The 12999-nt window shown below is 52.4% G+C and overlaps 1 protein-coding gene across 1 annotated transcript in view; it reads left to right on the forward strand.

Annotated features, from left to right (window-relative positions):
* The window catches only part of P2RY6 (pyrimidinergic receptor P2Y, G-protein coupled, 6), a 26202-nt gene extending 16193 nt beyond the window's left edge, over nt 1-10009 (forward strand). The window contains exon 2 of the mRNA XM_008568554.1: nt 8828-10009. Within this exon, the coding sequence (XP_008566776.1) occupies nt 8862-9890 (1029 nt within the window). The 5' untranslated portion in view covers nt 8828-8861 and the 3' untranslated portion in view covers nt 9891-10009. The remainder of the gene's footprint in view (nt 1-8827) is intronic.
* Nucleotides 10010-12999: the final 2990 nt, after the last annotated feature.

The following is a 12999-nucleotide window of genomic DNA, read 5'->3' on the forward strand; positions in this document are numbered from 1 at the left end:
TATTTTTTTGTCTTTTGTCTTTTTCCGTGTCCGGCAACAGATCGCAACCCTCAGTGTTGCCCCCGTACCGGGCCGGGGACCGGCAACGGGATTGCAACCCTCGGCGTTGCTCCCGCGCCTCGCTCAGCCAGTGAGCGGGAACTGGTCTGTATGTGGGATCCGAACCCTCAGGCGGGAGCGCCGCCGCGCTTCCCAAGCGGCACACTGTAACAGTGCGCCACCGGGCTGGCCCAGCATGTTCCTTCTTGAAGGGAGATCCAAGTGGCCTCCTCCACAGGGAGACAAACAGTACAGCCTGGGGGTCCAGGCAAGGAAGGCGAGCCTGTCACAGTAGCTCCAGGGAAGAAAGGTTATTGGAAGGCCAGATCTCCCAGAGCGCTGGGTGGGAGGCGCTGTGGCCCCACGGCCGCACTTGGAAAGCCAGGCACCAGGGCTCTCCTCTGCTCCCCAGGCGTGGCCCTGCTGCTGCTGCTGCTGCTCTTTGGGCCTCTGTCCTTTCTCCTCTCGGTTCCTCAGCCCTGGAGCTGCCCTGTGACCATTGAACCCTGTACCCACCAGGGTGGCTGTGGTCTCCAACACTTTTCATTCACATTCCCAAGACAGAACCTCTTGCTAATCTTGTGAAGCACAGATAGTAACTGAGAAGAGTAAATGAAGTACGGCACGTAAAACATTTTGCACAATGCTTGGAGCATTGTCAGTCCTCAGTAAATACATCGGTCCAGGCTCTGGTGGGGACTCTGTGCATGCACTCGTGGGCAGCTGGGGCCGGGAGCAGAGTAGGGGCTCAGCAGGTGCAAGTTCCCTCTTTGCTCAGCCTGAAGAGGCTGGAAAGAAACCAAAGGAAGTAGCCTCAACCTGATTCCCCAAAGCAACAACTTCCCCTTCCTGTACTCAAAATGGCTGTTTCAGTTCGGCTTTCATTGCAGGAGGCGAGAAGAAAGGGAAGTAGAAAAGGAGAGGAGAACGTAGGCTCCCCACCCTCCCTATGCCCTCCTGCCAGGTTTGCCTGCGTCTTTGGCCAGCCTGATAGCACAGGTGGGAACAGAACTCCTCCAGGTAGGTGGACTCTGCCCCCTGCACACTGTCCCTGGGTGCCAGGGAGGCACCAGCATCAGGAACCTGGTTTCAGGCTGACCTGAGGTGGGCTCCAGGAGCACCTCTGCCCCAAGCCAGATGCTGCCCAGGGTCAAGGCTGGGTTAATGACTGGAGCACAGAGGACATAATGACCCTGTAAGGTAGGTACCATAACTAGTCCTGTTTGCTCAGGCTCAGGGAGGATAGATGGCTCACCCAGGTCACACAGCAAGTTGGTGGTGAATCCCAGCTGTTCTGACTCCTCAGGGGAAGGAAGTTGGGTGTTGACCCTGGTTGTCCTATGCCCTTGCTGCTAAACTCATGGGTCAGGGGCCCAGTAGGGGGTTTCCAGGCCTTGTTTCCCAGCAGGCAGTCCCGCCAAGGTTGGGAAGCCTCTTCCCATGTCCAGCCTGGTCTGGGCTGGTTCCTGGCTCGGCTGACTGTCAGGCAGTGACTCAGGTTTCCAGCTCCTGCCTCTGACCGACAAGCCCTCTCATCTCTTCTAGATATGAAGGCCTTGGGTGGGAGGGGGAGTCTGTGGGGTCATCTGAAGGTTATCCTGATTCTCTAGGACTTAAGAAGCCTAAAGAGCTTCAATGCTTGTCAGTTCTTCCTTATGTCTAAACTGAATTGCTTCTGCTGTAGGTTGTTGCCTGACCTGAAAAAAAGGGAAACTGGCAGAGGTTGTCTCTGCTGTGGGGTGAGGGACTTCAGTGTTTTTGCCAATGGTGTACCTGGGGTGGAGATGGGTGGTGGATGGATGGTATCAGGAGATACTCCCAGGGCCTTTACTTTAAACAGACAGGGCTCAGCACTGACTCTGTCACCCCTGCCAGTGTTTCCAATGGCTCCAGTGTCCCCACTGGCTCCTGTGAGCCACATTGACCAAGGTGAGGATCTGGGATCAAGGGCTTGAGCTTACCTGGGCAAAGTGAGTAGAAGAAAGGCTGGGGAGCAGGTCTGGAGGAACTGAGGCTGGGAACCCAGACCTGAGGTTGCTCAGTGCCAGCCCCAGAGCGGGAGGCCTCTGCTGTGTGCACACCTGCCCTGCTCTCACCGCAGGGTGGCTGTCCCAGGCTGTCTGCCAGTGCCACCTCATGGCCACAGGCCCTCAGTGCAGGGAAGACGCAACTCCGCTGGTTTGAGCCTTAAGCACAGTTTTGGGGAAACTGGAAAAGGAGGCCTTAGAGCCAGAAAGACCGTGTTGAAATGCCACCTGGCTAGGATACCTTGAGAAACTCACTGGCCCTGCCTTAGTTTCTTATATTCTCCATCTGTAAAATGGAGAGAATAATCTCCCACCACTTGCCCGGACCTGCAGGTAAAACATCTGGCAGAGAGTGGCATTGAAGAAATGACACGTGGTGCTGAGGGCCTGGAAATGAGTAGAAACCGCAGTGGGCTAGGGGAGCCCAAAGTGGAGCATTTCGGCTAGGCCAGGATTGATTCATTTAGTTAACAAATATTTGTTGAGTACCTACTGTGTGCCAGTGCACCTCGCATACATGGTTTCATTTAATTCTTATAGCAGCATTGTGTGGGAGGTACCAAGATCATTCTCATTTTATGGGTGAGAAAACTAGGAAGGAGGAGTAGGAATTAGTCGGGGAAGGTGGGGGAAGGCAGCCTAGGTGGAGGAAGCAGCAGGTGCGTAGCTCTAGAGGCTGGAAGCCCACTGTGGAGGCTTCATGACAGGCCAGCCCCTCAGGCCTCCCATCCGGCCCCCTCTTTGCACATCTCATCCCAAGCTCTGGCTACGATACTGGTTCTTTATTTCTCACCCAGCTTAGGCTCATTCCCCACCTCCCTGCCCTTGCTCACACTGTGCATCCTGCCTGGAATGTCCTCTTCATTCTTTTATGTGTCCAGGTCCCTCTGGGCCTGTAATACCCAGCAACAGACAGGCCTTCTCCAGTTTTCCAGGTTCCCCCTTTCCAGGTACACCCATAACCCCTCCGACCTGAGATCTCCCTCCTGTGCACCTCCCTAGGCCTCACCAGGTACATGGGCAAAGCTAAGACCTGTGAGAACAGGGCATTTCCTTTGCTCTGATTCAGTTATCCTGAAATTGTTTGAAATCCCAAGGCCCATCATGCTATGGTTCCAAGGTCCTGAGGGCCCCCAAACCTAGAATCTTGTTAATTAGGCAAAGAACTAAAAGGCCAAGTATTGGGGATTTGGTGGTTGTTGAAGTGCCAGGCTGGAGATCCTGATGCCCTTGGACCCCTGGGAAGAGGGTGGGGTAAGGGCAACTGGCGTTAGTTTCTTCCTCCCTCTGTCAAGTAGGACCCCATGAGCCTTCCCTTTGCCTCCGAGGTTGGTCCCAGTGCCCTTATCTGAACAAAGGAGGTGAGATTAAGGGTCTCCAAATCTGCACATCTGGGTCCTCTGGATGAGGCATGATGGGGACTTGTGGCTCCCACTTGTTTCCTCAATCCCCTTGTCTGTAAAATGGGTTTGGGGTGAGATCGGTGCCCTTAAGGACACCTTTGGCTCTGGTGCTCTTGGGTTCTAGGAGTCTCCTCAGTACCTTGCAGGGTAAAAAGAATCCTAACTCATGCTCTCAACACACTGGTAGTCAGTATGGCCACATTCTACCATGAGGCTCAGGGAGGGGAGGGGTCTTGTCCAGAGACAGACAGTGAGCTGTGGCAAAGGCATGACAAGAACCTGGCCCTGAACTCCAGGACAATGCTCTGTCCCGCTGGTGCTCTTGGGTTCTAGGAGTCTCCTCAGTACCTTGCAGGGTAAAAAGAATCCTAACTCCCTCTGGCAGTTCATGCTCTCAACACACTGGTAGTCAGTATGGCCACATTCTACCATGAGGCTCAGGGAGGGGAGGGGGCTTGTCCAGAGACAGACAGTGAGCTGTGGCAAAGGCATGACAAGAACCTGGCCCTGAACTCCAGGACAATGCTCTGTCCCGGCACTATCCTGGCCCCTCCCCCAGTTGCCCCAGCTGCTCCAAACCAAAGCCACCTCCTTGAGGCCACCCTCCTTGAATGCTGCCTCCAGGCCTGGATCTGGCCTCCCAGGAGAGTGAAGAGCCACATCTCCTCTGTTTGTCCTAACAGGTGAGGCCTGGTTTGGTGGTGAGATGGGAGGAGAGTTTGGCACAGGCAGGAAGACTCTCACTTGGGTGTGTTCTCAGGGGCATCTCTTCTGTCCCCATAACCCACACCATCACTCCTCGTGAGCTCTGCGCCTGTGTGTGGAAGGGGCAGTGGCTGCTAATGGGGGAATGTGGGAGGATCTGAGGACATACAGTGGGTGCTCAATAAATGTTTGTGGAGAAAAGGAAAAGAGGTAAGGAGGCAGGGAGAAGACGGCTGAATAAGTGAATATGTAAGGGGTAGGTGGACGTGTCGGTGAATGAGTTATTGGCTGAGTGAAGAAAGGAAGGACGGAATGACTGGAAGATGAATGCACACCCAGTGGCTCTGGTGTTACAGCTTAAGGAGGAGCCAAGAATCTTGAATCACCAGTCTGCCCATTTGACAGATGAGAAGACTGAGGAAGGGCCAAGGAGAAAGAAAACGGCTGAGTCTGTGGGGCAGGCCTTTGGCCAGCAGCCTCTGGTCCTCCCCCACTCCTCTGTCCCCTCATCCCCCTCTTTCCCTGGCTATTCCTGGAAGGACGCCTTTTCTCCGCCTCCTTGCTCCTCTAGGCCCAGTTTCCGCCAGGCAGTGGTGCTGGGGGCAGCAGGGAGGCGGTGGCCCCGCTATTTCAGTCAGAGACAGCCGGCCAGGAAACAGAGGAAGCTGCCCTCCCCATCGGAGGTGTTGCAGCCTGCCTGAGGGCAGAGAGTGGGAGCCTCGGGTCTGGCTTCCCTTTGCCTCAACACACTTGGGACCACCGACATGCTGCGGGACAGGAGGCTGAATGTGAGTGTCAGTGCATCTTGGGGCCATGGCCAGTGTGGGGTGGAGTTAGGGGTGGCTGGACACAAGGACTTGTGACTTTGGGCAGGCAGCCTGGTCCAGCACTGATCTGAAGGAGGCCCTCAGAGTTGTGGGGGGTGGGGGGTGCAGAGGAAAGGATTCCACCAAGCTGGGGGATCAGAAAAGGAAGAAGCAAGATGGGATCTGGCGCTTGATGGCACTTAGGGTTTTGACAAATGGAGATGGGCTGAATGGCAGTTTGCATGAAGGGAATAGCAAAGATGGGGAGTTCTGCCAGAGAGGGAATCTGTATCTGTGGCTGCCAGTGGCTGTGGCAGTCTCCATGTCTTGGAGAAAGTGTGACGAAAGAGGAAGGCGTAGGAATGAGGAGCAGAGTGGAGTGAACCCAGATCCTTTGGATGGGGCTGGAAGGCTTGGCAGGGGCTTTGAACGTCAAGAGAGAGGAGGGGGGACTTTTCTCCAAAGGGCAGAGGGAAGCAGGGAAGGATGTAGTCAGGGCCACCTGTTAGAAAGCCCTCCGCCACGGGCAGATTAGCTGGAGCCCAGGAAGAGGCTGGGGTTTGAGCTAGTTCAGGGCTTAGGGCCCAAGAAGCAGTGGAGGTTTTGTGAGAACCAATGTCAGCTGCTGCCAGGAGCTGGGAGAACAGCTCAGCCCTCCCAGGTCCTCAGAGGCAGAGTGGATGGGGAGGCCAACGCAGCAGCCAGGCCTGCCTTTCCTGGCACGGCCCTGAAGGTTTGCCCAGAGGGCAGAACGACTCCCTGGATCCCCTCCTGGAGCCCCCTGCTTCCTTACAAGAGGGAGGAGAGGGGGTCCCTGGAGGACCAGTCACCAGGGAGTAGGAGGGGCAGAAAGCAGCAAGAGCCTCCAGTCACCTGAGGCAGGGGAGTGGTATGGGCTGTGGGATGCCGACTAGAGAATCCAAACATTATCATTTTGCCCAGAATTTGGGTAAAATATTTTCATCAAAATCAGATTTTAGGGCCGAGCCCGTGGCATACTCGGGAGAGTCCAGTGCTGGGAGGGCAGCAGCGCTCCCGCCGCGGGTTCGGATCCTATATAGAGATGGCAGGTGCACTCACTGGCTGAGCGCGGTGCGGCCAGTCTCAAAAAAATAAAAAAATAAATCAGATTTTAAGTTGGGAGGAATAAGTTTTGCTCTAATATAGTTTTAAAATCCTATAAGCTTACTTAGCAGGTATATTCACATTGAAAACAACTAACATTTGGGAGAAAATATTTGCAAAATATACATCTGACAAAGGACTAATATCCAGGACATACAAGGAACTCAAACAACTTAACAGCAAAAAAACAAGTAACTCAATTAAAAAATGGGCAAAAGAGCAAGAATAAGCATTTCTCAAAGGAAGGTATATAAATGGCCAGCAGACACATGAAAAAATGCTCAACATCACTCAGCATCTGGGAAATGCAAGTCAAAACCACACTGAGATATGATCTCACTCCAGTTAGGACGGCTAATACCCGAAAGACTGAGAGTGATAAATGCTGGCGAGGACGCGGAGAAAAAGGAACTCTCCTGCACTGTTGGTGGGACTGCAAAATGGTGCAGCCTCTATGGAAAATGGTTTGGAGGTTCCTCAAACAATTGCAGATAGATCTACCATATGACCCAGCTATCCCACTGCTGGGAATATACCCAGAGGAATGGAAATCATCAAGTCGAAGGTATACCTGTTCCCCAATGTTCATCGCAGCACTCTTTACAATAGCCAAGAGTTGGAACCAGCCTAAATGCCCATCATCAGATGAGTGGATAAGGAAACTTTGGTATATCTACACAGTGGAAACCTACTCTGCTATTAAAAAAAAAAAAACTACCATTCACAACAACATGGATGGACTTAGAGAAAATTATATTAAGTGAAATAAGCCAGGCACAGAAAGAGAAATACCACATGTTCTCACTTATTTGTGGGAGCTATAAATAAATAAATATGCAAACAAATAAACGGCGGGGGAGGAGAATACACAACAATCACAACAATTCCTTGAACTTAAGACAAGTGAACAGATATGACGTTGATGGGGGGAAGGGGGGAAAAGGAGGAATTGGTAAAGGGACAAGAAAATCCACTACATTGTATACTGATAAATCAAAATAAATTTTAAAAAACAAGACAAAACAAAACAACTAACACTTAACCCTGTGTCAGGCACTGATCCTCGCAACAACTTTATGAGGTAGGTACTATATTATCCCACTTTACAGATAGGGAAACTGAGGCACAGAGGTTTAGTAATGTGACCAAGGCCACACAGCTCACACGTGGCAGAGCTGGGATTTGAACCTGGGCGTCTGGACCAGAGTCCATATATTTGGCCTCAACCCTTCACCACCCTCTGAGTGCATTGGCAGGACTTCATATTTTTTCTGGGCTTTAGTTTTTCCTATCTGTAACATAGGGAGAGGGGAGGATTAGACTCACTATCTCGAAGGCTTTGCCCTACAGGTCCATTGGATTTAAGTTGTAAGTTCTCTCTAGTCACCGGTAATATGGAAAAGACACTTTAGAAGTGAGTATCCAGGAGTCAGACTTACCACATCAGGGGATCCCTTAAGACATTTGTGCTGCTGGCTCCCCCAAAACCCAGCCCAAACAAATGAGAGGCGGGCAAGGTGTAGGACGCAATGGCATGGCATTTATTGAGCACCTACTGAATGCCAGGTCCATGGCACATTTTACTGATGAAGACATAGGCCCAGAAAAGGCAAGTGGCATTCCCTGGGTCCCACAGCATAGAAGTGGAGAGTCCAGGCCTGCCTAGTTCTCAAGTGGGGCTTGTAACCTCTACATGTCATGTCTGCGGGCTACACAAAGCTGCCTCCTCTGAATCATGCAGTTGGGTTCTGGTTCTGGCTCTGCTTCTAACTCACCGAGTAAGACTGAACAATCCCTGCTGTAAGTGTGTCTGGATTTCTGTCTCTGTAAATAGTGAGCTGTTGACTTGGTCCCTCACCCATGTGCCTTCAGTGAAGCGGTTTTCACTGTAACCACGAGGGGGTGCTGTGGTGTCAGTGGCTCTGCTAGACCCACCTTTGTAGCCTCAAGTGGAAAAAGGCCTTTGAGAACTCCTAAATCAACTCCTTCCCCTATTTTACAGATAACAAGACTGTGGCCAAAAGAAGGGACCATGGCTTTGGAAGTGGGCATTGTCCTCAGTGAGCTCATGGTGTGTGGACCATTCATACTGCTTAACTAAGAGTTACCAGGGCCCCCTCTGCCCTGGAGCTGGGACTGGGCTCTAAGACACAGAGAGGCACCAAGACCTGGCATTCTCCTCAGAGGATCCCAGTCTGTGAGAGACAGGCAGACCCCACATGACCACAATCTCCACACCCCAGGGAGCCCAGGGGAAACCCTGCACATAGCATGATTTAGTGCTTCTAACCTCATGACAACCCTGAGAGGTGGGTGCATCATTCCCCCATTTCTCAGGTGGGGAAACTGAGACTCAGAGAAGGTAGATCACATAGCTAGTAAGTAGAAGAGTTGGGATTTAAAACCAAGTCCATCAACCTCCACTAACAGAGGAGACATTTGACCAGGGTTTTGAAGGGTGACTAGAAGTTCACCAGGGAGGCTGATGGGAAGCGAGTACTGTACTATAGAAAGTCAGTGAATTGATTTCTCCCACACTTGAGCTTTATTGTATTCCAAGTTTCCTTGAAGTGAAGGCTGTGTGGGGCCTCCATGGGGTGGCGAGTATAAGAGATGACAAAGTTGGTGTCCTCATTGCTCAGTAGGGGAGATCAAAGCCCAGAGGGGATCTACTGGGTGGTCAGTGAGCATGTCACTGACAGATGGTGTGTTGCTTCCCCAGCCTCTCCGAATGTAGGAAGCCCAACTGGGCAGCCATGGAGTGGGACAATGGCACAGACCAGGCCCTGGGCTTGCCACCTACCACCTGTGTCTACCGTGAAGACTTCAAGCGACTGCTGCTGCCACCTGTGTATTCAGTGGTGCTGGCGGCAGGCCTGCCACTGAATGTCTGCGTCATTGCCCAGATCTGCACGTCCCGCCGGACCCTGACCCGCACAGCCGTGTACACCCTAAACCTGGCCCTGGCTGACCTGCTGTATGCCTGCTCCCTGCCACTGCTCATCTACAACTATGCCCAAGGTGACTACTGGCCCTTTGGTGACCTCGCCTGCCGTCTGGTGCGCTTCCTCTTTTATGCCAACCTGCATGGCAGCATCCTCTTCCTTACCTGCATCAGCTTCCAGCGCTACCTGGGCATCTGCCACCCACTGGCACCCTGGCACAAGCGTGGGGGCCGCCGGGCTGCCTGGCTTGTGTGTGGAGCTGTGTGGCTGGCCGTGACAGCCCAGTGCCTGCCCACAGCTGTCTTTGCCACCACAGGCATCCAGCGGAACCGTACTGTCTGCTATGACCTGAGCCCACCCGCCCTGGCCACCCGCTACATGCCCTATGGAATGGCCCTCACAGTTGTCGGCTTCCTGATGCCCTTTGCTGCCCTGCTGGCCTGCTACTGTTGCCTGGCCCGCCGCCTGTGCCGCCAGGATGGCCCGGCAGGGCCTGTGGCCCAGGAGCGGCGTAGCAAGGCGGCCCGCATGGCTGTGGTGGTGGCAGCTGCCTTTGCCATCAGCTTCTTGCCTTTCCACATCACCAAGACAGCCTACCTGGCAGTGCGCTCTATGTCGGGTGTCCCCTGCCCTGTGCTGGAGGCCTTTGCAGCCACCTACAAAGGCACACGGCCCTTCGCTAGTGCCAACAGTGTGCTGGATCCTATCCTCTTCTACTTCACCCAGAAGAAGTTCCGCCAGCGGCCACATGAGCTAATACGGAAACTCACAGCCAAGTGCACAAACAGGGTCACTGAGTTCTCCAGGGCAGGACGCCTGGAGCAGCTGGCCATGGAGTAAGGTCCCTCATGGACCCCAAAATCTCACCAACCACTATTTATTGAGCCCCTTCCCTGGACCAGGCTCTGACCCTTGAGAAGTTCCCAGTCAGCCATGGAGAGTTGGGGAAACCATGTTAAGCTGCTTACAAAATTATAGTGTGCTATGTACTGTAATCGAGGGGTATGCTACATACTTTGGAGTCACCAATGAAGAGGGTGAGGGATGATGGGAGAAGGAAGTAAGAGCTCCTGCGAATGGGCATTTCAGATCGGTTTTCAGGGATGAATATGAGCTCTTTGGGGAGGGGGGTGATATTCCATTCATTTAGCAAACCTTTACTGACACTGTGTGCTCAGACCTGGGTTTGTTCTGGGACCCCAGAAGAATGAGTCCCAGCCTGCCCCTTACAGGCTCCCAACTGCTGGAGGTACAGACACTGGCACAGTCATATCAGGGCTATGACAAAGGGGAAGCATGGCTGGGGGGAGGGGGTACCCAGAGGATGCCCATGACCCAGACCAAGGAGTCAGGAAAGACATCTAGGGAGGGACCATCTGAACCAGATGTCGAAGGCTGAGTGGGAATTCAGCAAACAGACGTGGGGAGCACTTTGGTGCAGGCTGGGCCAGCCTCATGCTGGGCTCTGCCCAGAGGCAGACAGGCAGAGGACTGGGGTGGGGGGCATGTGGCCCCATGTGTGTGAAAGCTGAGACAACAAGAGCTGTCCCACGGCCACCCTCCAGACAAGGCAAGAGTTGGCCAGATGCTCCAGGCTGTGGGTGGTCAGGGGAAGAAAGAATCAGGGAGCACTGGTGGGGCTTGAACTGGGAGGAATTCAAAGGACAGAGAGAGGGAAGCTGCTCCTAGAGCAAGCACTGTGTGTGAGAAACCCAGAGGCAGAAATGAGCTGAGCATGGCTGTAAAGCAACAGTGAATTTCAGTTAAACCCGGGGTGTTGGGTTGTGGAGGGTAGCAGCCGGAAAAGGAGCTGGGTGGAGCCAGAGCACTAAATGCTAGGAGGCGCTCCAGACCCCACCTCTCCTTCACCCACCTCTTCAACTGTGGCTCTTTCAAGTTTGGGGTATCTTTGTGGTCTGGAACCCCTGCATCAGGCCCCAAGTGAGGGGAAATAGCCTTTCAACATTGCTTCATTCTAAAAGGAGAAGCCAGCAGCTTGAGGAGACTCAGGGCCACCAGGAGGCTGCTACATGGAGGTCCCATGCTGGAAGCCTGCTGGCCGATCTCACGTCCCTGCTGTGTCCCACCCCTGGCCTCTCAGGTGCATCATTCCAAACTGGGGGCACCCAAGGGCTGCCTTGAGGCCATCTCATATGAAGGCATCTCAAACACAGATCTGAGCCTTAAAAAGCCTGGAAAGGCAACATTACTGAAGGTCCCTGAGGCAACAGTGAAGGGGAATTATACCACACAACACCCCACATCCAATCCCCCAGAAATCCTCCTCCCTCTCTCTCCTGACCACCTCCCCTCACCACTCCTCTGCAGCTCTTCATCCCCTCTGCTCTTTTTTCTCATTTCCCCCTGCCCCACCACAGCTTACTTCTCCAGTCCTTATTCCCTCCTCCCAGATCTGTTTTTCTCATGCAGAACAATCTAGCCTGCCCTGCGCTGCTGGTGCACCACATACAACCTCTAAGCAAAAGAACTAGCCATGGCAAAGAGAATTTTCCTTTTTAAAAGGTAGAGCTGGGAGAGAGAACAGCAGAGGGACAGAGCAGGGAGGGGAAGGACTGTATACCTTATTCAATATTTTTCTTTTAGCCCTGCCTAGTCCCCAAGGCTGTTAGGCAGCAGGGGCATTCAGAGAAGGGCTTTGGAGGAGCTAAACTCCACAGCAATGTCAGAGGTGTGCTTGCAGCTGGCTGAAGAAGTGGGAAAGCCAGACCCCACCCACCTTGGGAATCCATTCAAAGTGTCCTTGCCAGAGAGGCTGACCATTTGGACAGATGGCACTTTGATTCTTTTGAGCACAGTGGGACAGGTGTGAGGGGATGTTAGAAGACAGGCTGGCTCTTATTCCTATGCAATGCCATGCCATGCCAAGAGGTGCAGATGGCACCCACCTTGCATCTTGTTCTGAGCCTGAGATCAGTCCTTCCAGTTGCCTGTGATGGGGGAAGGGGAAGAGAGCAGAAGACAGAGGGCCTCTGCCCACAGCCCCACTGAGCCCTGTATAGAGTCCCAGATGACTGTCCCAGCCAACTACAAAGAGCTGTAACCTTTTTGTTACTTTTCCAGGAGTGGAAATCATGGGCCACAGGTCAATTCCATTCCCAGCCTCCCTTCTCCAGTCAGAATAGCACAGAGAGTACAGACGCCAGAGCCAGACCTCCTGGGTGCGTATCTTGGCTCTGCCATTTGCTAGCCGTGTTACTCTGGGCAAGTTATCATACCTCTGTGTCTCAGCTTCCCCAACTATAATATAGGAATAATAATGATATTTGTCTTGTGGAGTTGTGGTAAGGATTAAATTAATTAGTATGTGCAAAGCACTTAGAACAATGCCTGAAACACAGTAACCCTGCAATGAATGTTACTATTATATTTATTTTGCCTTTTTGGGACAAAAGGTCCTTCAGGGTCTGTCTCTAGGTGTAGGTTTCTTTCTTTTTTTTTTAAAGATAACGGGTAAGGATGGGCCAGCCCGTGGCTCACTCAGGAGAGTGTGGTGCTGATAACACCAATGCCACGGGTTCGGATCCCATATAGGGATGGCCGGTTAGCTCACTGGGTGAGCGTGGTGCTGACAACACCAAGTCAAGGGTTAAGATCCCCTTACCGGTCATCTTTAAAAAAAAAATCTTCTTTTCTTTCTTTATTTTATAGGTAGGTTTTTAAATAGAAAATTAATTATTTGTGTCTATTTGCAAAGTGAACCATTCTTTTTCAAAACAGAGAAGAAAAGAGAGGCTAAGGATAGACTTGCAAAAGCCAAATTTCCATGTAAAGTCAAGCCCAATGGCTACCATAAAGCAGTGACATTCCAGGTCTCTGAAAGCTTGAAAATAAAGTACAGATATTTAGATTATATAAATAAGGGAAGATCCTGATCTTGATCTTTGGGTTCAAATAGCAAGATACCTTCCAAGGTGAGTTTCTTCTATGC

The sequence above is a fragment of the Galeopterus variegatus genome, unplaced genomic scaffold (genome assembly GCF_000696425.1).
Source record: "Galeopterus variegatus unplaced genomic scaffold, G_variegatus-3.0.2 Scaffold423, whole genome shotgun sequence".
Classification (NCBI taxonomy): domain Eukaryota; kingdom Metazoa; phylum Chordata; class Mammalia; order Dermoptera; family Cynocephalidae; genus Galeopterus; species Galeopterus variegatus.